General features: G+C 46.6%; 1 protein-coding gene across 3 annotated transcripts; it reads right to left on the bottom strand.

Annotated features, from left to right (window-relative positions):
* Positions 1-830: 830 nt before the first annotated feature.
* On the bottom strand, positions 831-26,837 carry LOC8027207 (src substrate cortactin-like). Of its 3 annotated transcripts, none has more exons than XM_029966211.4 (3): positions 26,378-26,837; positions 22,468-22,675; positions 831-1,949 (listed from the first exon to the last, which is right to left on the bottom strand). In XM_029966211.4, exon 3 carries the CDS (start codon positions 1,785-1,787, stop codon positions 1,272-1,274), a length of 516 nt encoding a protein of 171 aa, XP_029822071.2. In that variant the 5' UTR covers positions 1,788-1,949; positions 22,468-22,675; positions 26,378-26,837; the 3' UTR covers positions 831-1,271. The 3 variants fall into 3 exon arrangements, with proteins under 3 accessions (XP_029822071.2, XP_029822072.2, XP_040356688.1); XM_029966212.4 differs by having other exon boundaries at positions 26,737-26,837; XM_040500754.2 differs by lacking the exon at positions 26,378-26,837 and having other exon boundaries at positions 22,468-22,840.

Below are 26,837 nucleotides of genomic sequence, written 5' to 3'. Positions count from 1 at the left end.
ACCTAGCCTAAGCCTAAGAGCAACATTGACAAGCAAGCCCGCGTTGCCCACACCAGGTGCGGGCATTGCGCTTGCGCAGAAACCGAATTCGGGAAAAGGGAAGCGTTTGCGCATGCGCTGTACCGACCGCAGCGCCACCGCAGTGGTGTGACATCAGTGAGTTGAGTTGGTCTATAGACACAATCATACTCGTCGTCACATCGAGAAAAAAAAATACCAAGTTTTGTGCATAGTTCACACATTGTACGAAGTATAGTCCTAACAAAATTTGGTCGCCAAAAAACCAAAAAAAAAATATTTTTTTTTTTTTTTTGCGTTTTGGGCATGGACGTTTTGATAAAAAATAAAGTTATTTTGAAAGCACGTACAAGTGTCTTAAATTGACCGCAAAGTTAAAATTTAGTTACATCCGCGAGGATCCGAACTTTTATTTTCATTGCTACTTCAGATTTTTAAACCGACAGTTTTCTGCCATTGTGAATACGATGCTTTCGTACTGTACAATATTAGATTAAAATCACCGAATTACGAACTACATATATCTTCTTAATACGCGAATTTTGTTAAACCATTCTCTTGTTAAAGATTTGGTTCGAGGACTCCTTGATGGGAGATTTGTACGAACAAAGGAGGCCATTAGAAACGGGAGTAAAAAAAGTAACGTTTACAAGTAATTCTAGTACCTCCAAAAAGTAATGAGATTACTCTTGCAATTACTTCCTAATAAATCTAATCAAATGATTCCAAAATTACTCCAAAAAGTAATCGATCACAGGTAATTTGATTACTTGTTGTGACTACCGTGCAGGTCTAGTGGAGAGGAACAAAAATGACTCTTTGCAACATGTCGTGTTAATTCCGACAGCAGAGATACAGTGGCCCAGATTGCCGAGGCACGAGGCAGTCCCAACGCTACCGCTGTCCATGCCACCAGTTCTCAAGATGCTTCACGGCCAGACTCAAGTAGACTCCTGTTTCGCCTTGCCCAACCAAGTGAACAAGTACCACTTGCACCGGTTGCTGAAGAACCTCGCTGTTCAAGCTGCTGATGAGTCTGGTGTGGTGGCAGTCTGCAGGCTACCACTGTCCAGTCACCAGTTCGGAAGATGCTTCACGGTCAAACTGAAATAGACCCCTGTTTCGCCTTGCCCAACCCTTGCGCCGGTTGCTGAAGAACCTCGCTGTTCAAGCTGCTGGTGAGGTTAGTGTGGTAGCAGTCCGCGGGCTACCACTGTCCAGTCACCGGTTTGCAATATGCTTCATTGCCAAACTCAAATAGACCCTTGTCTCGCCTTGCCCAACCAAGTGAAGAAGTCATTCGATGCTTCCTTTAACTGGTCAGTGGCTGTACCACTTGCACCGGTTGCAGAAGAAGCTTGCTGTTCCAGCTGCTGCTGATGCTGCTCTTGCTGCTGTTGCTGCTGCAACATCTCTTGCTCTTGTCGCTTCTGATCGACGATGGCAGCTTCCCGTCTTCTGGAAGCCTGTCGCTTCTTGGCAAAGTCCAGGAAGCCCGCACGGATGTCGCCGTGTGACATGCTGGATGCCAGTTCGGCGCCCGGCGTCTCCACGGCATCGAGGGACGCGGCATCTTCGTCCACTTCTTTGATCTCGTCGAACGTCACCGGCTGAGTCCTGAAGCGGCTGCCGCGACGAACGTTCTTCTTCTGTTGCCGCTTGAAGAAGGACTGGGGGTATTCTGGGCCCAAGGCGTACTTCCGGAGCACGGAAAGGGGTTCCGGGTAAGTGGTGTCCATGTCCTTCCGGACTTTAGCGCTGTCGGACATGGTGTCGGTGGCTTCTTTGACGTCCCAGACGACGTCCAAGACTTCGCTCAGTACCGTTGTACCACAGCCTAGTGTCTAGGAGACTGTTACGCTTGTTGAGAACCCTTCGCCTTCTGTAACGACATCCTCGTGTTGCACTGCATGGCTGGAGGGACGCCGACTCTGCAATCCAGGGGATAAAAAAGATTAACGATTTTTTTCTGAACATATTACGTCTTAAAGCGCATTTCTTATACGGGTGGAAGATACCGAACGAGAAACATTCCGTAAAATATAATTTGGAAAATAACATATACAACAAATCTGTAAGATGGAGGCTTGGGTGAGTTGGTGATTCAATATGGGAACATAGTGCAAATCGCCCAAAACAGCATAGGTGACATATTGGTCATAGGCCCTTGTTTGTCTTTGTGCGTTTCTGCTTTGTTGTCCTAGTTCTTTTGCGCTGTTGATTCTTATAATGGCCACAAGTTATTATGCATCCATGCAGCAAGTCAAGCCCTATAAATAGGGTTCCGTGTTTTCGGTATATACCGATAAATACTGATAATTAACCCCGAGGCGTTTTTTTTTTTTTTTTTCTAAATCGGTAAAAACAGAAAACACCGAATTTAAGCTGCGGAAAAATGGCAGCTTAGCTGAAAGAATCATCTAGTCCGCTTTCTTTTCTCGTTGACCCGGAACACAGCCCCACTGAACTGTCCCTGGGATCGTCCCTTTCTTGAAACCATGTTTATTGCCCCGTTCCCTTCCCTCGTCCTTTTTAGCACAATTGTTTTTAAGTCTTTTGTACAGGCATAGATTTTATGGTATATGGGAGAAAGGAGGTAAGGCGAAGAGGGGCAGGGGGAATGGGGGAGAGCAATAGGGTCCACGGATAGTGCCCTCTTTTGCTGGGCGTGCGGAAGGCCAACGCCAGCCCACTTCGTAGTCACTGCTCGGACAAGTTTCGCGTGCCCGTTAGTAAGGGCACGGCCGGACTGGAAGCGCGCGCTCTCTTTGTCTTCTTACGGCCTTTGCAATTGGGGCAATCGCCACCTCCCGCCGCAATTCGCGGGGGGCGCTGTCATCTCACCCCTGGGCTGCCCTTTGCCGTTTGCACAGAGCGCGTCTGGCAGTGTATCTCAGCGCTGTCGCAACTTGCGGCCGAGATTTTTATAGCCTTTGGCACCTGATCCCTAAGTTTAGACCCACAGCCACTATCTAATGCGCTTCTGATCAACCCAAAAGGGTGAATATTTGACGCACGTCTCCGAGAGATTCGGGAGTAAAAAGTAGTAAGTAAAGACAGCGAATGCAATTGCGAAAAACCTATACTCGTCTTTACCTCCAGCACTTCCGTTGCAACTCAAGAACAGGAGGAGACGGACCGCTTCTACGTGGAGGATCTTTAAATAATAAATAATTCATACACTCTCGTGAAATGTAAGCAGGACCAACCTATCCCAGCCCTGGTCTGCATCATCATTTCATTGGCCGCACATAAAATCGGTCAGCTGCTCTAGACGAGGGTGTCTACAAATTTTGCACAGTGCATATTACAGCCTAAAGTGCTTCCTTGAGAGCTTGTGCACATATCCAGCTGATGGTCCGTTTCTGTCCGTGACCGTCTTTGCATGGTTAATCAGAAGTATTGTGAGGAACTTGTTGCAAATTAAACCAGCCAAGCGCTTTGAGTGACTGTTGTCAATGCCCTCTGGGCAACTTAGGATTGGCGCGTCTTCAAAATAGGGTGCAATGAGTTGCTCCCTATCTAGTTTCAGAAGTTTGTGCACATTTTTACACGGAAGGTGCTTAACAGCCTTAAAAAAAAAAAAGCAACATTGTTGTCCAGAAGTGCGAGGAACCTATAGGATTTGAATAATGAAGTCCGCTTTTATCCTGGCCTTGCAATAAGACGAACAGAGCAACACCTCTGTTACTCGTAGTCAACAGCATAACACAGGCGTCGCACCCAAACTCACTAATGAGTTTCACCAGATGGCCACCGATGTACACCAGACCAAAGTTGCCAAAACAACAACCTACGAAGCTCGAACACCAGCGCAAAGCAGCTCGAAGGGACTCTCCGAGTAGGGTGAAGTGGGGTGAGGTGGTTGCGCCCCTGGCGGCAAGCAAGTGAACTATATACAGAGAAAAAAGGCCATCGACTCCCGGCCGATTGCAAAGGCCGCAAGAAGAGAAAGAGAGCGCGTGCTTCCAGTCCGGCCGTGGTAAGGGTAGAAAACGGAAAGCGATGGAGGACTACGTCCAAGAATTTGACGATTTCGAGGTTTTGTGTGAAGGTGCAAAGAAGCTCCTTGTTGGCAAGTTTTCTGGACTGCGTTTCCTCGGCCGCAAGGAACGTGCTCCGATGACTGACAAGTCTCTGACAATGTACATGTAAATTTTTTCAATAAGTTTAAGTACTGATATAATGTTTCTGAAAGTGGTTACGCTTTCTGTCATCTCTATATGTATGTGCATTGTGTGACGTGTTTGGTGTGTGTACAACAAACGTGTGTAATGAGAGGTGTGCCGTAGTTTTTCTAGTAATTATGCAGTCCCTTCGCAACAGAAGCCCCGATAATCACCGATTTCTTTCCAGCATTGAAATTAAACACCGAAAAACACCGATTCCAAGAAAAAAATAAGCACCGATAAATAACCCCCGAATCTGAAGAAAAATAGATGCCGAAAACGCGGAACCCTACCTATAAACCATATCGAGGTGCCATTTAGAAAAAAATGTATACATATATTGTGAATATGCATGCGCAAACCACGTAACTTACTAACTTTCTCAATGTGGAGGCCGCGGACATGGTGGCAATCATTACTAGCCGCAACATTTGAAGTCTGTGTTCCTTAAAAATGCATTAAGAAATGTTTTTTTTTACGAAATACGAGCCTCTCGACCAGTCGCGAAAACAGAAGGGCGCGGAATTTATCTCCACCAATCACGCGCACCAAGAACAGTCAGCAATATATCCATCGAAAAGAAAATGGCGGCGGAAGCAGACGATAAGCAAACAGAAGCTCCATCGCTATTTCTGAACCCCGGCCCAGGGCGTCTTCTCGAGACTCGTCTGCCTCGCTTTCAAGTGTGACCTACACTCGCGACGGCTTGCGGAAGAAGCTGTGCCACCGGGGCACTCGTTGGCAACTTTGTGTAAGTGGTTATGCAGTCCCTCACAGCCTAACAAACGCAAGGCGTTACGATCCACGTGCTTCTCAGTATCGCTTTGCAGTCAATAAAATTGAGACATTATCTAATAAGGTCCCCGAAGAACGAATCACACGCCCTGCCACAACTTCTATACAGGATTTACCGCTTGTACTATTATAAGCATGATGTTCCGACGTTGAGAATGACCTAAGATATCGACACCAACTTGGTACAACTCGATTTCTCAATTTCTAGTGAGGGCTAGAACGAATAAAAATAAAATTTGTCTCTACCTGCACTACCAAACGGTATAACAGGTCTAAACCAATTAAAAGTAAATATATAGGGTCTAATATGACAAAACATTATTTAAGAGCCAATAGAAAAAAATTAAAAAGGGGAGGCAGCGGAATTACTGGGTCGAGTACGGGCTTGGGTTTTATCAGCGGGCTTTTAGCGAGTATAAAATCAGGGTAATATTGAGATTAAAATATTCAATCCATTAAGTTCTGTGCCTCTTGATCTTGTTACTTGGTTGAGAGGACGACGAGGTTTCTTCACCGGTTTCTGTTGCTTGTGTTATTGTTATTAGTTTGTAAGATAAAATAAGATAAATAAATATTATAGGCTTTATTAAAGTATGAATGTTTGTTAATTTTAGTACTTTAGGTTTAATCCATAGGGTGGTCCAAGTCACCAGGCTCGATCTAAAATGGACCGTAAAAATCGCCGCCTGCACATAGCAATCTAAACTTTTCGTCAGAGGTGTATTTCACAGGTCGGTTTGTTTCTTGTAAAATTACAAAGTGTAGTTCTCTTTCTGTAAAGAATAAGGCCAAGAAACTTGCCAGGGTCCACGGGGGGGGGGGGGGGGGGGGGGGGGGGGGGGGGGGGAGTGACGCAGACGACAGGGGTTCAGTAGCAGGGTGTGTTTGGCGTTCGTATTGATATATGGCGTCGGGAGCAGCGTCCGAAGCTACAGAAGACCAGCGAAACAAAGCAGACGACATGCAGACGGAATCCGTTAGCAGCAGAAGCGCCGCCGTTATGCAGACGCGTTTTTTTTACTTTTAAGTTTTGCTCTTCTTGTCCGCATTTAGTTTTTTTTTTTTTTTATTATTAAAGGTACGTTTCAAAAAGATTATGTTCATTTTAATAAACCACGGTGGTCGCGAGCCGTCGCGATAAGGAAGTAGCGCCATCTGTCAATACGAACGCCAAACACACCCCGCTACTGAACCCCTGTCGTTTGCGTCGCTGCCTGCCGTAGACCATGGCAAGTTTCTTGGCCTTATTTTTTACAGAAAGAGAACTACGCTTTGTAATTTTACAAGAAAAAACCGACCTGTGAAATACACCTTTGACGAAAAGTTTAGATTGCTACGTGCAAGCGTCGATTTTTACGGTCCATTTTAGATCGAGCCTGGTGACTTGAACCACCCTATAAATTACTGTTCCAAACTGTTCTTCCCCCTCTTTCCTTTTTTTTTTTCATATTCTAGTGCTAAGATACAACTCAATTACTCAATTTCTAAGTGAGAGTTAAAAATAAAAGAAATAAACTGTTTCTCTCGACCTGCACCACCTGACGGTATAACAAGCTTAAAAAAAAAAAAAAAAAACAGGCCGAAACAGTTATAACCGTTTTACACACGTGCCAGACTGCAGCCGCCATTGCTGACAATCTCTTGTCTTACTGGGATGCTGAGCCACTGAAACGGGCGTTTACGAGCCTCCAGAAAGCCCGTTGCTGGGGAGAAGGACAGAATATAATGTAGTATGCGATTAACTGTCCTGCTGTGATAATCATGAAGGGAAGAAAACGGAATGAAGGAAAGAAGGACTGAAGGTCGGTTATTGCTCCTACTTTCCCTATACACCTTGAAAAGGTGTAAATAATGTATTGCACCACAGTCATGCCCACATCCTGGGATTTGGAGTGTATTAGCTCAATGAAAAAGTAAAAGAAAAGGAAAGGATTTTTTTGTTTTACTATTAAACACATATACACAAAAATTAGTCTTTCGTATTGAAGAGTGTGTTAGGGTACATTACACAGTCTGTTATCAACTCATGCCAACCAGAATATACCAATAGTAATGTTTTTGTTTCGATGGAAAGTTCACTGGCCCGGTAAATCAACCGTCTTGTAGCTAAGGACGTGCCACTGGACCAGCAAGTATTATTAGAGTAACAACTATTTCCGTTTGTCTGCTAATTGCACAGGGGATGCGATGATGTCAAAAACCCGAACTCTTATTGGCCGATTAAAAGAATAGTGGGTAGACCTCAAGGCATTTATCATTGAGGCATACACACAATCCTTTCAATCGAAGCCAATCAGAGGTCGGCGTCGTTCTGACGTCACCACAACTCCCGTGCAAGAAGCAGACGACTTGCTCTCCGCATAGTCAGTGAGAGCTTAAGAAACACATAGAGTGGCTTATCATGTTCCCGTTTTTTTTTTTTTTTTTTTTTTTTTATTGATGATTCGTTATTCGGCGTTCCTATCAACTTATCCACTAATTTCAAGCCCAGCGTTTTTTAGACTGTCTGTGCCATAGTCCCAGGACAGTGAACAGGGGGCGCCTCGGTTGGCCGCTAGTCAGCGCGGCTGGTGGCCAAAATGGGCAGCTTTGGGAAGGCCTAGCCAACCAATGATTGGACACGAGCGCTGCATGCGTCAGAGTTCGACACGGCACTCGGAGATTTGAGCTCGAGATCGGGTTCAATGATTGCGGCCCCAGACCGCCTCAGAGTTGTTAAAACACCGTGCAACTAGACGCATCCTGCCAGACCAGACTTCATCACCCGGTGGGTGTATGGGATTTGGACAGAATGGTCCCGGACAAAATGGTCCAGGACAAAATGGTCCCGGACAAAATGGTCCCGGACAAAATGGTCCCGGACAAAATGGTCCCGGACAAAATGGTCCCGGGCAAAATGGTCCCGGTCAAAATGGTCCCATGCCCTAACCCGGACAAAACGGTCCCGAGCTAATTTTGAGACATAGTTTGCTTGTTCTTCGGAAGTTGGTCGATATCTTGCGCTTGCTGCATATTGGACATTGAGAAAACATTTTTTTCTGAATAGTTAAAAATGAAACGCTAACCATTTTACAGTTTATACAATCAGTTGAAAACACACTTCATGCCGGTATTTGAGCCAAGACGAAGAGAAACGTATACTATAACAATATAATAGAAGTACATATATCAAATAATACGTCTGTAATATTTGATTTAATCAAGACGAAAAGAAAGACGTTGTTCCATAACACGCCATCCCAAACAATATATTTGAGGTTTGTGTTTACAGACGTTTTCTGTATCATGTCGTTCTCAGTCGCGTGGGTTCCGTATCTGGTATGTGTGACGAAAAAATAATAAAACATTTCAACCTGGAATATGCGAGAAAATATAGGGGATGCAAAACAAGAATGTGTGACAATCACGAATTTTTCGTGAACAACTTCCAGCGGCGTGGAGACATCAAAACGATGTTTCACCGGATACCAGAAGCGACGACATTCCAGATTGCTGCGACATTGTGGATCACACAATAGTGATACATGATTGCCCTCACGCAACACAAATATGCAATATGTGCATGATGATGTCTGAATCATCATGTGCGTACGTTTTCTTGCAGCGCCATTGCGTTGATTCGAAATTATATAAAATACTGCCGAATTTTCTTATTTTCTTCTCGCACCTATATACTACGTTTTACTAAAGTCACAGTGCAGCCGATGCTACGAGCTGATAGGACAAATCAAGCAGTACTGAAAACAAAACGCGCCGATGGCATTCGTCGACTTTATTGTGCATGTTATTACCGGCTAGTCCAATGAATCGCAGAGTGCATCGCGACGTTGCGCTTTTATAATGTGCGCACGTGTCTTTGCGTGGTGACTTCCAGGCGCCAGCTTTGTACAGTGCTCTGACCAAGGCGAAGAGGAGCTATAGAGCCAAATGAGCAATAACATAACTTTAATTAACTTTCGGACTTCTTTAGTTACTTCCTCAAATGTATAGAGCAAAAACCTTAAATATATTAAAGGGGCACTCAAGTGGTTTTTGAGTTCGTGTTTCCACGATGACAACGGAATCTAGACGTCCTAAGAATCCCCGAAACCCAAAAAATGTAGTCATGCGGTGATTATGTCTTTAATAAAAATGTAATTGAAGGCCGCCGAACCTCGGATCCATTCGAAAACGAAACCACTCTCATTGGTCGCCGCTCGGATATCAAAACGATCTCGGGCCAATGGCGTTGGACGACGTTCCGTCGCGCAGTGATTCCGAGGTAGCCGCACCGGCCGAAGTTCTTTGTAATTCGAGCTTAGCTCTCTACGCTCGAGGACCTGACGCCGTTAGAGGTTGAAAATGTGGGCGATAGCAGCGCTTCGGAGTCGTGTTCGGGCTCCGAGGATGACGAAACGCAGACCTTTTCGGGCGGTCTTCGATTTGCGGTTGGGGCAAGCCGTAACCAAACAAACGTTTGGCATCGCAGCGTAACCTCTGGTACGTGATGTCAAACGATGTCGCCATGTTGACTTTCGCCTCGGCAGGACGGCAGGCTGGTTCAGACATGTGCAACGAGCGCGTTACCTACGACTGCGTCCGCTGCAACCGGAGCGACCGAAACGACCGCACTGCGGCGCGCGTACAGACACCTGCAACAAGCGCAGCGGGTCGGCAGCACGGCGACCGCTTCTACGCCGCCGTCAGCTGTTTCAGCGGCGCCTTTAAGAGGGGGACGCACTAACACTCAATGCCATAAGAGAAGATAGACAAACAGTTTTCTATAGCCTAAAGCTTTATTTTTTTTTTTCATGATAGACTTGCAGGGTACAGTGCATAAAAAAAAAAAAAAAAGATTCAGTACGCCGTCTTGGACGATCACGAGTCTAATACACGACTTTGCCGATAGTGCAAATATCGCCACACGCCTCTTCTACGATTATAGAAGACGTGCAATCTTAGCAGCGATATAGCAACGTAGAAATATAACTTTGTGATCGGATAGACGTTGCGAGCGTTCAGGATTGCTAACACTAATCACTTCTCTCGAGTGATGAAAACGCGTGAAAAGTCGCACCCTTTATACGGTACGCGCCAGTAATACCTTGAACTTGAGCACACGCATGAAATGCGCCAAATAAGAAATCCGGGCGATGTTCGAGGAAAGAAATGCTAAGAAAGCACCACTGTAGTCAAACAAACACGACGGCACGGACGTTTCTGCTGTCTTGAGAGTGCCGCCACGACATCGCCGCACGAGTAGGTGGATCTTCCCTCCTAGTACGTGCTGGGTTATCATAGCGACGCACGACGAATATTCACAGTCAAGGATAGCGCTCTAACCCCCCATTCACACTGGAAGCGGATCCGCGTTCGCGAAGCGGTTGCGAAAGCGGTTGTATAAAGATACAGTGCAATTGCACGCGCATTTGATGTCATCGTGTGCGCGTGCAATTGTACTGAATCCTTATACAACCGCGTTCGCAACCGCTTTGCGAACGCGGATCCGCTTCCAGTGTGAATGAGCCCTTAGGCGGAACGATGAGCTTTCACCACGCCGTCCACGTTGACGATCACCACCGACGCCATGTTTGAGGCGCGAGTTCATGATACGTGCGCTTCCGCGCATCCCGAGGGAACGGGCAATTCACTCCCGCGGAGGAAGGCAAGGAGAAAACGTAGTCCCTTGTTTGTGAAACGATAATTGCAGTATCGCGTATTCTAAACTAGAGCTATTTTTCGTCTTGTGAAATTAGCATGCACAACATATCTAAGTGAACTGAAAAATGTTTCTTTAGCGAAACTTTACAAAGGTCGCCAAAATTTTCAAACATGCGATAACATACGATATATTTATAACCGGAAATGTTTATAATGAGATAGTCGATAAAGCAAATTTGACGTTACAAAAACTAGACGAATGGACGTGCCAAAATAGCTTAAAGATAAATATAAACAAAACTAAAGCCGTCTTATTTTGTAGTAAAAATAAAAGTGTTATGTTAAATCAACCAATAATGCTAAATTCGACACCCATTGCAGTTGTTTCTAGTTTTAAAGTACTAGGGGTTGTTTTTCAAGAAACTTTGTCGTGGGATACACATATTAATTCCGTCGTCGCTAAGCTGTCCCAAATAGTCGGACTTGTTTATCGTAATCGGCACATTCTGCCACGAAATATTATGATTTTAATTTATAATAGTTTGTTTTCATCTAGGCTTAACTACTGCCACTTAGTCTGGCCATCCACAACTCAAGCAAATCTACATAAAATACATGTCTTACAAAAACGGTTCCTAAGAGTTGTTGAAAATATTCCGTCTTACTTTCACACACATGAGTTGTTCGTAAAATATAATGTATTGCCAATTCATAAAATGTACGATTATCGGCTTTCTAAAACTTTTAAACGAGAAGTAAAAACTAAATCATCGTTTTTAAAATTACTAGCTAACTTACAAAGCAATACTACCGCCTATACAACGCGCCATGGTGAGCCTTGGAATGTTAGCACTTACAGAACAATCTACGGGCAAGATACGCTGAAAAACAAACTGCCAAGGTTACCAAATAGATTAGCTGCCGAAAATGTCGAGCTTTTAGATATTACGTTTAAAGCACTGCGTCGTTATTTCAGCCCCCAGTCGACTTTCCTTGTGTAAAAAATGCTGTGTAATATTATTAAACGTGATACTAGTTGTGCATGTAAGTAATCTTTTTTTTTCTTGATAATGACTTTCAAGATATCATACAATTGCGTGGTTGTTACGTAATTTGAGTGTGTCCATTGTTGCTTCTCTTTATTCTGTTTATCTTGCTTTTTCTGTTAATGCTGTAATCTGTATGGTATGTTGATAATTTTCTTTTTAGTGCTGCAAATGCCAATGTGGGGGCCTGTGGCTTTGTCAAGCTGGTCTTGTGACCGCTTTTTCCATAAGCCTCCAGTATCATGTACTCTGTATTTGATGCAAATAAAAAATCAGCAACAACAACAACAACAACAATTTCATTGGTCGGCGCAGGAACAGAAAGAGTCCGCACGTATTTTATTCCTGTGTGATTAATAGGCGGTTCTGCCTTCTAAATTTGAAGATACTCATTCACTGACAATTCCTTTACGCCATCGCACCAAAAAGTAGCTTCCCCAAAAACCACTTGAGTGCCCCTTTAAAGTACATATTACACGTGCGTTGAATACACCTGCATAACAGCAGTTAACTAAAACTTCAAAGAGCACCCAAAGTGTCGACAAATCGCTTGGGACCATTTTGTGCGGGCTTGAGCTTGGGACCATTCTGTCCGGGACCAATTTGACCGGGACCATTTTGTCCGGGGCCATTTTGTCTGGGACCCTTTTGTCCGGGACCATTTTGTCCTACACCCGGGTGTATAGAACGTTATTCAGCGTTTTCGTGCGACGCTCTCTTTGCAAAACAAGGTTATCTGTTATTTTGACTTCCATATAAGAGTCAATGTAACGTGCCGTGTATTTTTTTTTTTTTTTTTTGCCTTTGTATTTTGTAATATGTAATAAATCTGAGGTGCAGGTTACAAAGAAAAAGGCCTGGGTAAATAAATAGCAGACCGTGCGGCTATCATATATCTTCCATAAGCCATAGGGTCAAAAGAGTTCAAAGACCGGCTGCTCTAAAAATCTTACAAAGGGGCTTCTATGAAGAGTTTCTGATGCACCTCGAGGCTCAAGCCGTGAAGCGTCTGCTTAGAGGAACCATGACGGAAGTTTGATTAATTCCCTTATTTATTTGTCTATTTGTATCTCTTTAGATTCTCTGCAAAACGTTGCTCCTCGGACTACTTGATTGATGAATGCGTTTACACTGAACTCTTTGCCAGAAATGAAAGATATGCTGCGCCTTATCGCGATCACCGATAGCAATCGCTATGATCACTGACCGGACAGTCCCGAGAAATCCTATCATCGCTTCGCAGCAAATGAGAATGCGACGTTCCGGAGCGTTTCCACTTGCAGATTCGCCGACGGATCCGCGTGGGCGGAAAGTGATTTTTTTGGAGCCGGGGGTGGCGAAATCGACTAGTGCGCTGGCGAAAAATCTGGGTCAGTCCGGGACCCATATAGAGATTTCCCACCAGCGACGAGTCGATTTCGCCACCCCCGGCTCCAAAACCCACTTTCCGCCTGCGAATATGCGAGTGCGAATGCGCCATTAGGCGTGAAAAACACCACAGAACGAATTACGAAGAGGGAACATAAAAAAACACGCCCTAGCTGAGTTTCTTAACTTTGTCCCACCAAGAACATAAAATAAAATGTATCAAATATGTATTGTAGTGTATCTTACGCAGGCAGGACCTAGCCCATTGTTTGACGTGTTCCGTCGTTTAAAAAAAAAAACAAATTCTAGAATAAAAAAAAAGAGACGCTTAAACGCGACAAATTGGTTTGTTTTGGCAGTAAATCCATAGATGGCCAGGCAATAGTATGGAACATATACATGTTTCGTGGTGTAGGGGATTGCTCGCTTCAACATCAACTTAAAATGGTGCGCAACCTAAAAAAGAAAAGAAAATACTACCGCAACAATATACACTTTGAAAAGTGCGCGCCAGTAGCTGCTGCAAGCAACTATATCCGAGCCCGCCATTGTATGAGCTCGTACTCAAAACATCTCGGACGCGAGGACTCCGTCAACGTTTGGTGTAGGCTATAGCTCAACTCGTACCGAAAACGAGTACTGCCTCAGTGCTCGTCGAGAACTCTGAGTCGGATCCAATCATACGCTTCGTGCACTTCGAGTGACTTCGAGCCCCATTGATGGATGGATGGATGGATAGCAGTGGCTATACCCTTTGTAACGGGCGGCATCTTGCGCTACCTAGCCAGAAATGATGATCGCCAACGTTGCTTGATGAGCTTTCGAAAAGGATATATTAATACTTGACCATCTTCGTAAACATATCGATGCAAATTCTCTCGCATCTCGTCACCCCTAGATCCCGGTGCGAGATAGAGTCACGTCGATATCTGCGTCCAAACTGTCTTCCACGCATGTCTCGTCTGCGACGTTGGCAAAGACAGAGAGCTGCGTTGTCTGCGTCGACTCGACCCCGCCCCTGGAATCTTTCCAGCGCGGGTTTCTTGAGAAGAAGACACTTCCTTTTACTTCTTTCGTGTGTGCTGAGCCTTGTTATGCTCGAGAAGCGGCCGGAATACACTTGAGTGTCGCCAACTTCTCCCCCCCCCCCCCCCCCTCCCACTTCCCTCTCCAAGCTGTCAGAGTTGCCCCGTTTCGTGTGTTGTCACCACTGGTCTTGCGTCGTCAGGCGTTTAGCGCGAAAGCCACTACTCGATTAGCGGGAGTTACGCTACTCGTCATGGTAAGGGAGCTCCTGCTTGCGTCAGCCGAGCCCTGGCGACATCCACGTGACAGGTTCTGGAGGTTGTGAACCTTTTGTGGGTGGTGATACGTCGGTCGAGGAACTTGTACCGGGACGTTGTCCATCAAAATGTTGGCGCGCAAACTAGTTGGCGATGGACAACATATTTTAAGACAAAACCTTGAGACAGGGGGAAAACAAAAGACAACACCACAACAGAAAGACTGAGACTTTGTGTTGTTGTCGTTGTTGTTGTTGTTGTGTTGGTCCTTCGTTTTTCCCTAGTCTCGGGTTTTCGTCTTAAAATATGTTGTCCATCACATGCTTCGCTGGGTTTTGGAAGGAAGGTAGCTTCGCCCAGGTTCGCTTCGAATTGTCACGTGAGTGTAGGGACGGCTAGAGACAACTAATAACCCACGCTTAGAGTATCGACACTCCGTTCCTTGATCTTTCCGCGGACGCTGCCATCTTGGTATTTAGTGCAGAGCAAGATGGCTGAACTTTCATTGTTCTCAAGCACATCTTGGTTAGTGCCCCTATAGGGACTGCTGCAGATCAGTTATAGGGTGTTTTCACGTGACGACAATGCGCCATTTTGTTTTCAGATTTCAGTGCGATGAGACATATCAGCCTCTGCGCACTATACGCACTGTACTTGATGGTGTCAGGGTGAATCCTTTAAATGTCTGCTTTCGGCACGCGCCTCACAGGGCATGAACAATTAAATGCTGGACAAAATGATGGAAATAAAAACGGCCAAAAAACACTTTTCTTGTCATCGTATTATTCGGTCACGAAAGCACATGGAAAACGCCATTGTACTCGGTGCAGCACAAATAATGATGGCTGCAACCGTGTTTCAGATGTTTAAGCGGGTTGTGGCGGTGTCACGCGTAATGATGAAGACTTGTCACTAACGAAAATAATATATGTTCAGCAAAGTGGCAACAGCCATTTTGCGACATTACCAAAGAGAGAACTGCGCGTGCGCAGGTTTATTTAGTGCTCAAAATGAACAAGCTCAAGGGCTCGTTGCTGTGTCTTCGCGTTTCGCACGAACATTTTATGGATCTCCGCCTTTGCGAGTGCACGCTCGCCGGACCCAGCACGCGTGGACTGTGTTTTTCCTTGGGTTCGACGTCTTCTTAGATTTACGCGGGACTTGCCTTCCACCGTGCTTTGGCTGCGCGTGCACGCTCGAAGATCACCAGACGTCGAAGTGTTATCGAAATGAGCAAGCTTGCGCTGGAGGCGGGCTAACTAAAAGACCCATCCCACGTAATGCGCCCGAGTCTCACTAGAGCGACAAACAAACAGAAACAAACACCGCGACAAGCCAACAGATACAGCATGCTCGCGATGGTACCTTTGGCAGGCGTTTATTCGTTCGGTGCTCGTGAAGTAAGCACGAGTGATTGCGAGCCTGCCAAAGATACCCTCGGGTGCATGATGCTCGTGTTTGAGCATAGCCTCCTTTATTCTATAGAGAGTATTCACTGGACGCCATATTTGAGGGCGATGTTTAGAGCGCATGCTCGGAACGATCTCACGTTAATAGGCTGCTAAGACCGGCAATCTTGGTGGTGCGGAATGCACGTGGCGAACGAACTGTGGAAGCACGCCGTCAGCACGCGCTCAGCAGTCGCGCACACAGTTATGGCCGCCAGTGAATACTCCCTATAGACCTTTCCAGAAAAGGGCTGCTGGCCGGTTTCATTTTCAATGCTCGTGCGTTTCGCGCGTGATTTGCTCGCTTTCCGATGCGACACACACGCGCGTGCTGAGCTGTGGAGATCGCACGCTGAGCTGTGTATTTGTAAACATTGGAAAGGTCTATACGAAGACTGTCAAATCGCGAAAGACCCTGGTTTGGGGCTTGTCGCTGGCGTTTGTTTCTGTTTGTCGTGATAGTGGCACTCGGGCATAAAGTCAACTGAAACTAGAACGCTTCCAAGTAGATGTAGCGTGGAGCATATATGGCTTTATTTACTTGTTTAGGGATCATCATCATATATAGTAAAGAAGCAGGCGAGCTGGTGAATGTTAATCATGTTGAATAAACCTGAGGCTGGGACAGAAATGAACACATAAGTCGAAGGAACAGAAAAGGGCACGACGACGTTTGAAACGTCGTTCAGTACTTTTCTGTTCCTTCGACTTATGTGTTCATTTCTGCCCCAGTCTCAGGTTTATTCAACATTTATATGTACTTGTGTTTACAAAATTTTGTTTATAGTTTTGAAAACACACGCAAAAAGAAAGAATAGAGTCAGGTGGGGCTGCAAACGACTCTTGGTCAGTGTGTAAGCTCTGGAATAATGCAGAGCGTTCTCATAATAGACCGATCTCACCAGCCAGTTTGACTACGCCACCGCTGCCGCAATGCATCGAGGGAACTTTAGTCTTTCTGCGCGTGCGACAACCTCGCTGGAGCTCTGTACGTGCACGGCACGAACAGTCTCGTGCACTGCCGATCGCCTCCTGTGAACTAAAGTTATGGCGGCCTCGCGCATGCGCCGAACGCTTGGTGAGATCGGTCTATTGTATTTGCGCAAGTGACGTCCACTCATTCCTCAACCGAATCATGACATCCTCGTAAAACTCACGCAACCTTACGTTATATGGGGTGAACTGCGTAAATTTATGGGCCCTAAATAAGCGCCAAAATGTGCAGCACCGGTTCAAATACTCACCTGCCCTGCATGAGCGAACATAATAATCAAAACATCACGAGGCTCGAACACAATATGCAACGGCTACGCCAAGCTCACGAGCCCTATAGACCCAAGAGATGAGGCAAAGTGAAGTCGGTTTACGCGCAACACCGCAAAAATAAAATAAAAAAATGATAAAAAAGCGTGGGGCAAATGCCTTTTGCTTCTATAAAAAAACGTCCACAGCTGCAGGGACATTTTTTTTTTTTTTTGCGTCTGCTATTTGTTTTTTTGTAACACCAAATACATTCTGACCTGCGCAGTGCGCACTCGAGTCGGAAGAAAAATGACCTCGGAGTCATCTCCAAGCTTTCCACGTCTATTTTGAGATGACGATTTCGCGTGCTTCCTCCAGCACTCGCTCCTTCGACAAACAGTGCAAAAAATGTCTCTGGGGGGGGGGGGGGGGGGGGGGGGGGGGCGGGGGGCGGGGGGGGGGGGAAGGAGGCACTCGCCCCCCCCCCCCCCCATCCCAGCTCTCAGACTAAGGGGGGGGGGGGCGGGCAAGGCATATATGTTTTGCGCCCTGTGAAACAGCCGCCACTGGGCAGGGCAAACATTGGCCGGCGGCGCCCAAGGGATATCAAGGGCACCGCCCCCCGGCCCCTTGAGGGGGTGGGGTTCTGGTTTGCCCCCCCCCCCCCCCCCCCTCCCACTCAAAAACAAGTTGGTACGCCACTGCTAAAGTATATGCATAGCCAGGGATGGGCAAAATACATGCAAATATGTATCGAAATACAAATACAATATACTTCGTCAAAAGTGTATTTAATTACAAATCTAATTACATTCCCAAAAAAGCATTTAAGTACAAGATACAAATACAACCAAATGTATTTGGTCTCCTCCAAATACTTTTACAAATACATTCCTCAAAATATGCGTCAGCGACTTCAGGGCACCTGCAACGGGTTTCTGGGTATCTCATTTTAATTTTGCATCGCACACTCGGGAGTTAGTGTGCGAGGTTCTAGTAACGTAATAGAAATATAATCACAAAAAAAAATGTAATCAGCTTGGACGTAATAGGTGAAAAAAGTACAGAGCTACAAGCAGCTTTTTTTGTCGATTACATTTGGGTATACCAGCAAAGAACCGAGACCAGCAAGACGCGCAGCACTAGCCAGAGAATTTTTTATTGTTGCTACTCGCACCAGTTACGAAAATCTGGAGGACCCGAGCATTTAGAGTGTTTCAGGCAAAAATATGGATGGAAATCAGGCTGGAAAGCATCACAAGTTGTCACAGGCATTTACTTAGCTAGTCTGCCAGTGAACGTCGATTTCGTCACTATTCTTGTCCTGGACTAGCACCGTAATCACAAAGTCACTAAACGCTTGTGCTTGATTGAGAGACACTGCATTCGGTGCAGATCGTAGTTTTCTCCCTGCTCTGGACAGTCACAATAAATTGGAGGGATGTATTTTCGCCCACAAAATTGTACGTAATTACAATTGTAGTTGAAATACCCACGTTTTAGTATTTAAATACACACGCCAAATACATTACCCAATTTGTAATTAAATACAAATGCAAAATACACAAAGTATTTGAAATACATATTTCAAATACTTGTATTTGAAATACTGCCCATCCCTGTGCATAGCTATAGGGCTATGAGTATACTTCGTTTCGCCTTAAGTCCAGATGCAGCCAACTCTACGAGCTAATGGGCCCAATTAAGCAGCGTCGACCAGAAGCTAAGTCAAAGGGCATTTTCTGTTAATGAGTGGTTCAGCGATAGTAGAACACGTACAGAAACACTATGACCACCATGATGGCGACTTTTTAGAGCGCATCTCTTAGGCGCCCGTTTCCGGCTTGAGCGGCGTCGGCGTCGCCGTCGCCGTCGCCGTCAGCGTAACCGCGCGGTGCATTACCCGAAGAAACCCGAGGTCCTCCCGAAGGACCTCGGGTTCCTTCGGGAGGACCTCGGGAGGACCTCGGGTTTCTTCGGGAGGACCTCAGAAGGACCTCGGGTTCCTTCGGGAGGACCTCGGGAGGACCTCGGGCTCCTTCGGGAGGACCTCGGGAGGACCTTGGGCTCCTTTGGGAGGACCTCGGGAGGACTTCGGGTTCCTTCGGGAAGACCTAGGGGGGGGGGGGGGATCACGTGACCTGGGAGTCACATGACGATGACGTCATCAGTGATGATGACGATGACGATGCGGGTGCCTGATGACGTCATCGTCACGTGACCCCCAGGTCACGTGACCCCCCAAGGTCACGTGATCTCCCAGGTCACGTGACCCCCCCTTTCCGAGGTCAACTGACCCCCCCAGTACCCTTCCCTCCTCCTCCTCAAGAGCTGCGCTCTAATTCAGCGTTACAGGGAGTTGCAAACGGCTTTAATTTTTTAAGCAGTCTGATTGATCCCATCTGCTCGTAGCGTCGGATGCGTGTGGACCTAAGGGGAAACAAAGTATAGAGCTGAATATCAGCATTGGCATTCCCCAACTTTTTTGGTGGGCGCCGCCATTCTGGTGCCTGGTGCAGAACGGGAGCAACGGGCGATTGTTAAGATTCGTAAATGCATTTCCTGAGGTTTAGGAACGGCGTCCAGAAGCTCGTGCGATATTTTCTTTGCTCTGTGACGAACTGTTTTAACATATTTGAAAAAAAGCAAAACCCTTATTTTACGATTCCAGATAACGTTTAAGATAATTAATAAGAATAATGTTGCGTGTATGTTTATACAGCCGGAAGTCATAAGTCAGTCTCAATGAGCGTCTGGTGTCTCAGCTGTACATGAGAAATTTAGTCAGTGTAGTGCAGTTACGCTGGCCTGAGGTCTTGAACATGCACCACGAAGTAGTGATACACGACCGCACGACGATGCTCATTCAGATCGAAACTTGAAGCCAGGATTCCTGTATTCTGAAGCTCGAGCTTTCGAAACCACGTCCTCCGAGCTGATGTGTACTAGCCCACTCAAGCATCGATCTGCTTTTCATATAACTGGCTATAATGCTTTTAATAATAATTAGGCTAAAGCATCGTTTTCTGAAAGGTACGTATGCCTTACTTCGTGGCTCTAGCAACGACAGGTCTCCTGAAAAGCTTCGTGAAAGCGGAAACTTCTGATCTATGTTATCTGCTTACATAACAGTTCAGATCTGACAGTCGAGCAGGAACTCCCAAGCCTGCCAAGCTACACCCCACTGCAAACGTCAACCGGGCGAGAAATATAGGATATGCGAAAACGGGTTGGAAGCGATATAGTGCTGTGGCATTCATGACCTCAACAGTGCACGGGAAAGCCACGATATACTCTTTACACGCAGTGTTGACTCTAGAGGTGACACTGGGCCATGGAATTTGGAGCAATATTCCCGTACAATAAGGTATAGTTACTATACGATGCATGGTGCCAGAACACTACACAACTTCTGCCGTAGACCATTCCTGAAACGGAATTCTGGCGGGGGCCATTTTTAGCACTCGGGCCGATGGCGCGTGCTTGCTCACTCTCTGAAGCGACGAACGTGAGCGTGCTGAGCTGTGAAGATCGCACGCTGGGCAGCAACGGAGGAAGAGGAAGGGACAAGAGTACTTTGGGACGCCAGAACGTCGAGCTCTGGTTGCATACCTCGGCAAACCTCACTCATGAGGGCCCTCACTCACCCTCACTCACCCTCATCTTCACAGGTGAGGTGAGGGTGAGTGAGTTTCTGAACCAGGAAAATTCACGAGTGTGAGGGTGAGTGAGGGCCGTGAGGACGGTGAGGGCCGTGAGGGCTATGAGGGCGCTGAGGGCCGTGAGGGCGGTGAGGGCCGTGAGGGCGGTGAGGGCCGTGAGGGCCGTGAGGGCCATGAGGGCCATGAGGGCGGTGAGGGCGGTAAGGGGTATGAGGGCCATGAGTGCGTGAGGGGCGTGAGGGCGGTGAGTGGCGTGAGGGCCATGAGTGCGTGAGTGGTGTGAGGGCGGTGAGTGCGTGAGGGGTGTGAGAGCCATGAGTGCGTGAGGGCAGTGAGTGGCATGAGAGGCGTGAGGGTCGTGAGGGCCGTGAGGGCGGTGAGTGCATGAGGTGGGGTGTGAGGGCCATGAGTGCGTGAGGGCGGTGAGTACGTGAGGCCCCCTTCAGATCGAGCATCTTTCTCAGCAATTTTGGTGTTAATGGCGGGTTGTTCTCTAGCTTTCCCTAGATCGACACGAATTGCTGAGATCGGGTCCGGCTCGAAATAAGCAAGCAACTCGGAGCAATTCGAATACGTTTAAAGCGGCTGCATCCAATTTGGGACGCAAAATTTTCAAGTGATACCTCGTGCCGGTGATGATGACACCGAAAGACTTGGTTCTGGTTTGAAATCGATCGTTTTTTGGAAATAAACTGTTTCAGAAAGGTGCATTAGTATTCTTAACGAGATTTAAATGCATAAAAACTCGTTTATAACGCGTAATTGTGTCTAAATAGTGCAAGAAAAATAAAATTTTATGATGACGGTGGCAAATTGCAGCAATTGGTTGCTGTGTGATCGCGGGCGGCCCGTGTTGCTGGTGTTGCGACGTAAAGTTTCTGGGCGAAATTGCCCCATCTGAAGCTGGCCTGAGTGGCGTGAGGACCATCAGTGCGTGAGGGGCGTGAGGGGTGTGAGGGCCGCAAGGGCGGTGAGGGGCGTGAGGGCGGTGAGTGGCGCGAGGGCGGTGAGTGGCGTGAGGGCCGTGAGGGCGGTGAGGGCCGTGAGGGCGGTGAGGGCGGTGAGTGGCGTGAGGGCTATGAGTGCGTGAGGGCCGTGAGGGCGGTGAGGGCCGTGAGGGCGGTGAGGGCGGTGAGGGCCGTGAGGGCCGTGAGTGGCGTGAGGGCGGTGAGTGGCGTGAGGGCCATGAGTGAGTGAGGGGCGTGAGGGCCGTGAGGGCGGTGAGGGGCGTGAGGGCCGTGAGGGGCGTGAGGCCGGTGAGTGCGTGAGGGCCGTGAGGTTCAGTGAGGGCGAGTGAAGGGCTGAAGGTGAGTGTGACTGTGAGGGTGAGGGTGAGTGAGGGGCTGAAGGCGAGTGTAGCTGCGAGGGTGAGGGTGAGTGAGGGGTTTAGGTGAGTGTGGCTGTGAGGGTGAGGGTGAGTGAGGGCGACTTAACATGCGAACCTCTGTCTGGTTGATATGCTTAGTGGGCAGACGAAAAGCTATCCGGAGAGTAAGTGGTCTGCTTCTTGCGTAGGAGTAGCGGTGACGTCAGAAAGACGCCGAGCGCTGATTGGCTCTGATCGAAGGATAGCGGGTATAGACCCCAAAGCAAGCTGCCTCGAGGTTTACCCACTATCCTTCAATCAGAACTAATCAGAGCTCGGCGTTTTTCTGACATCACCACAACCCCCGCCGAAAAAAAAAAAAACAGGCAGGCGTCGTCAAGAAAAGGTCAGAGGACGGAACGTATCCACTCCAAGGCAACGAAGTATAAACGCACCTGCCGGAGTATATAAGTTTGTAGCGTATACTCACATTCACAAAACGCCGGCGCCTGCTGTCCCCGTGTCTCCACGGAAGACCGCCACTGGACAGAACTGCATTCCTGCAACCTCGGGACGTGGTCTCTTGCTCGCTCCTTTATCGTCACAAACACGTTTGTTGCTTTTAACTATGTATTCCGCGGGTATACCGGACGTGGGGGGCACCGGCCAGCTCAGTAGAGTGTCCAATCATTCAGCAACTGGAGGAAGATAGCGAGACAGAGGCATGAAAACAAGCTCGAAAATGGCGGCAGTAGCGTCTGCTGCTTCGGAGCAGACGACGCAACCTATGCCAAGACGACGGCGCACACCCGTCTGAAAGCCATTGCACCGGTTTCTTTCAGTCTGGTGCAAGCTTCGCTCCTGGACGGGAGCCATGGGACACGAGCCAGCCGAAAATTGATTCTCCCGTTATTATCACGTGACTTCAATATGTTTGTTGAGTTTTGCTGGTTTCCTAGAAACCGCAAAAAAGAGGGAAAAAAATGAAAGAGAACACGAAATGCTAAGCAACTTTAACCTTCGGTTATTTCTGTTTCTTGTAACGTCGGACATATATGCAAAATAAAACCGTCTGTTAAAGCAGAAGCGCGCTGTTTTTTTATGCCATATATAAATATGTGTTTCTGCAGGAAATTCGGGGATACTTTGGTTCAGTAGTTTTTGGGTAAGTCCCAACCAAGTTTTAGATTACAGTAAACGTTTTTATGATTGACCTAGCCCATAGGACAAAGAGTAAATAAAATATGATAAATAATATAAGCGTTTCTAACAGGGGCCAAAAGGGGGATCATTTGCAATATCAGAAAGTGCATGGAACCAGGTAACGACATTTATTTTGACAAACGTTTCGAACGTGGCCCTGCCGAAACCCTGATGAAGAGCATCCTCCGCTCGAAACGTTGGTAAAAACAAATAGCCTTACCCTGAGGCACGTACCATATCCTTTTCGTTTACGTCTACCCGGCTCATCAAGATCACTGACTGCGCATTTAGGGAGTGTTATTTTAGTCGTTTATTATTTGCATAAATTTACACAATTAATGTGCGTTTAATTGGACAGACAGATCGACAATTACTCTAATTACTATTACTCCTTATGGGCGCACCCTTGGGCATAAATTCAGCGAAAGAAATTCTCTAAAAAAAATATACGGCGCGGTGCGCAATAAACTCTTCGTCCGGACGCCTAGGCGTTTCTAGCCAAGTGACTTATGAACTAGATAAAAAGTCTCATGGAGGCGTTCTTGTGCTTAGGGCCCAAATTAAGCCTCCAACCTTGCTGGATATAAAAAAAAAAGCTAAAATTGTATTTATTTTTACACGTAACTAATGCGCAGATATGTTCTTTTCCTGCAATTTATATCGCATTCCTCGGTAATTTCTTACAGGTTTAAACTGATCTTCTACACCAAGTCTAACGTTCACTTGATCTGCACATCTTTGGTACAGAGTGCCATAATGCAGATGCTTTTCAAAACCTGAGAGTGCTTGAAATATCTTCTGAGTTGGCTTCCACTGCATTAGAAACAATCCCCTTCTCGGGGTTTCAGCTCCTCTGCAGTATCCCCAAATGGCACTAATAAGCAAAAGTCAGTTGTGCACGTAGGTACTAATAGGTGCTCCAATGTCGATTGGTCCGCATAGGGATCATCCCCAAAGTTGGCTTCACCTGCCTCTTTCCCGGATTGCAGCTTCACTCCAGTGTTTTAAGGGCATAGTTGAGCAAGCGTTAAGTTGTTGATGTTAGTGCCACTAATTGCTACATTGCACCTTGAAGCTCACTGAGTTTGACCCTGTTTCTCAGTGTAAAAGGGCATCCGATTTCCAGCGTGCAATACTGCATTGAAATGACCAACCAAGTATTTTGAAAAAAGATCTCTACAGGTGAACGCTACTTCTTGTATACCTTCGCTCGAGATGTTAGTAAAATAAAATATTGGACGAGGTTACAAGCTGCCCACCTTTCGTTTCGATGGTGTGACTGAAGGTGATTTCACGCGTGAATACTGCTTCTGGTAACCTACATGGTAAGTTGTATACAGTCCACAGGAGTTTCTGAACAGCAGAAAGCAGATTTTACTTGCGTGTATCGTGTGACGCGCTGTGCCATCTCCGTCTACCTTTTTATGCACTCCTTCAGCCTGCTATTACATGTGGAAATTAAGTAACTGTGTTGAGGCTACTGTTCATCTTCTCATGAACTCGATATTATACCACCCAAAACGTGTTGCTAAAAAAACAAACAAAAAAAAACGGGAATTTTGGAACACGTTTTAGGGTGCATGCGATAGAAATATCTACTCCAGCATACATCGCCACCAAAGAACATTTGCAACAGAAACACGAAATGGCAACATCTGAACTGCAGACGGTTTTGGAATGTTCAGTCAACTGGGCCCTGCCTGCATTTCACATTATACTGTATATCATAACTGCAGTTCTGTTGAATTGGCGTTACGAATGATAAGAACCGAATTAGCTTTAAGAATCGAAAGGTGATTTATTTAAATTTAAATGTATGTACGTCTGACAAATGTCCATACATCACGATGCATCTAACTTAGTGTAGGCTCGGAATGCTAGGCAGTCCGTCACCCCCACCCCTCATACCTGGTAGTAACTAGTGATAATTTGGCCACACACACTGTTATATCAAACATCACGCAAAATTCTGTTTTGACGAGGTTCGTAAGTAAGGCGCTGTTGATTGAGCGGGTTCACACAATGCGCAGTGACTAACAACATTTCAGTTGAAGGCATACAACAGTTTCCCTTGATAATTGATATGACGTTCATTCGAACGCAAGCAATTCTAAAAAAAGTACTTTTTGCGAATTGCAAAAGTGTGGTATTGAAGTATTCTTTGCTTCGTTGCCTTCTAAGTCATCTAGGTATACTTTAGTCAAACAAAATGGAAGAGTATGTTTCTTTTAAGGTACGAATGATACGAGCAAGGAAGCTTTCTAGGGCCAACAAGGTTCCGTGCCAAGGTCATACAGCTACCTTATACTTATTTTACTATTTTAGAGATGTTATCCTTTTTCATGATGCCTTGTAGACCACAACTCACAGCCCATTACCATAGCACAGCCACGGCTGCACATTAGAAGACATTACATTCAGAGGAAGCATAATGTCCATGGGCGTACCAACAAAGGGGGGGGGGGGGGGGGGGCAAGGGGGGCGCTTGCCCCCCCCCCAGTTCTCAGAGTGGGTGGGGGGCAAGGCATGTGTTTTGCCCCCCCCCCCCCCTGAAACAACCGCCACTGGGCAGGGAAAACACTGGCCGGCGGCCCCCAAGGGATACCAAGGTTACCGCCCCCGGCCCCTAAAGGGTAGGGGGGAGGCTGAGTCTGGGTTCGGTTTGCCCCCCCCCCCCCCCCCCCCCCCCCCCCCCCACTCAAAAACAAGTTGGTACGCCACTGATAATGTCTTGCAGAGATTTCTACCGGACCTCTTGCACAGCTTGCCATGGCAATCTCAGACGTCTAATCAACGTATTGGTGTACTGTGCAACATAAATCCGTAAGCTCATAGCCTTGGTGTTAACAATATAAAACGATACAAATATATTTTTCATTCAATGCGTGAACAGCAGCTGAATGCACAGGGTATAGACATACGTTATAACATTTTCAATCAAATTAAAGTGTGCGCTATAGATGTGTATTTTGTTTTCAAAAAGAAGGTTTTAGTATTTGTAAACATGAATCTTGCATGCGATCTGACACTTTTGCTATTTAAGTCTCATCGGTTCCTAGTATCAAAGGTAATTCGTGCTTAGAATTGCATCCCGTGACACTTACGCAGTCGTTCTCATAATCATCGCAAAAAAGTCACGATCAATGACTTGTTAACTACCGAATGCGAGAATGTGAATGAAGTATGCACATGCTTACCCTCTTTTCTCAGCGGGTTCATAATCCGATAGCTGCACCATGCACGATGGCATTATTCCAGAAACGTCGTCTCAGCAGTGACTACCTCGTCCACATTGTGGCAGCTAGTGAAGGATACCAGTATTGGTGTGACCCCAGGTTCAATGTAAGCTACGAATTACCATGCCTCGGTCAGTGAATATAAGGCTCCGTTGTCCTAAAACCGGAATAAACACCACTGAAGATGGCTTTCGGCTCCTTCGAAGCGAAGAACCGTACGCGTATCGCCGCAGAGGATCCAGGAGTCCCACAGTGGAGTAGTAGGGGTGGAAAGGGAGAAAGAAAGAAGCCGAGGGAAAGGGAGTGTGACGAACGCAGACCTGACATCGGGAAGAGCTGGGCCCCGACCGGCTAAATTTGGAGCCCTCCCGGAATATTTGGAAACGTGCTCGCCAGTCAGTGAGGCTTCGGGGTCCGTGCT

The sequence above is a fragment of the Ixodes scapularis genome, unplaced genomic scaffold (genome assembly GCF_016920785.2).
Source record: "Ixodes scapularis isolate PalLabHiFi unplaced genomic scaffold, ASM1692078v2 PGA_scaffold4__175_contigs__length_147842914, whole genome shotgun sequence".
NCBI lineage: Eukaryota > Metazoa > Arthropoda > Arachnida > Ixodida > Ixodidae > Ixodes > Ixodes scapularis.
This window is presented reverse-complemented; position numbering and strand designations above follow the sequence as displayed.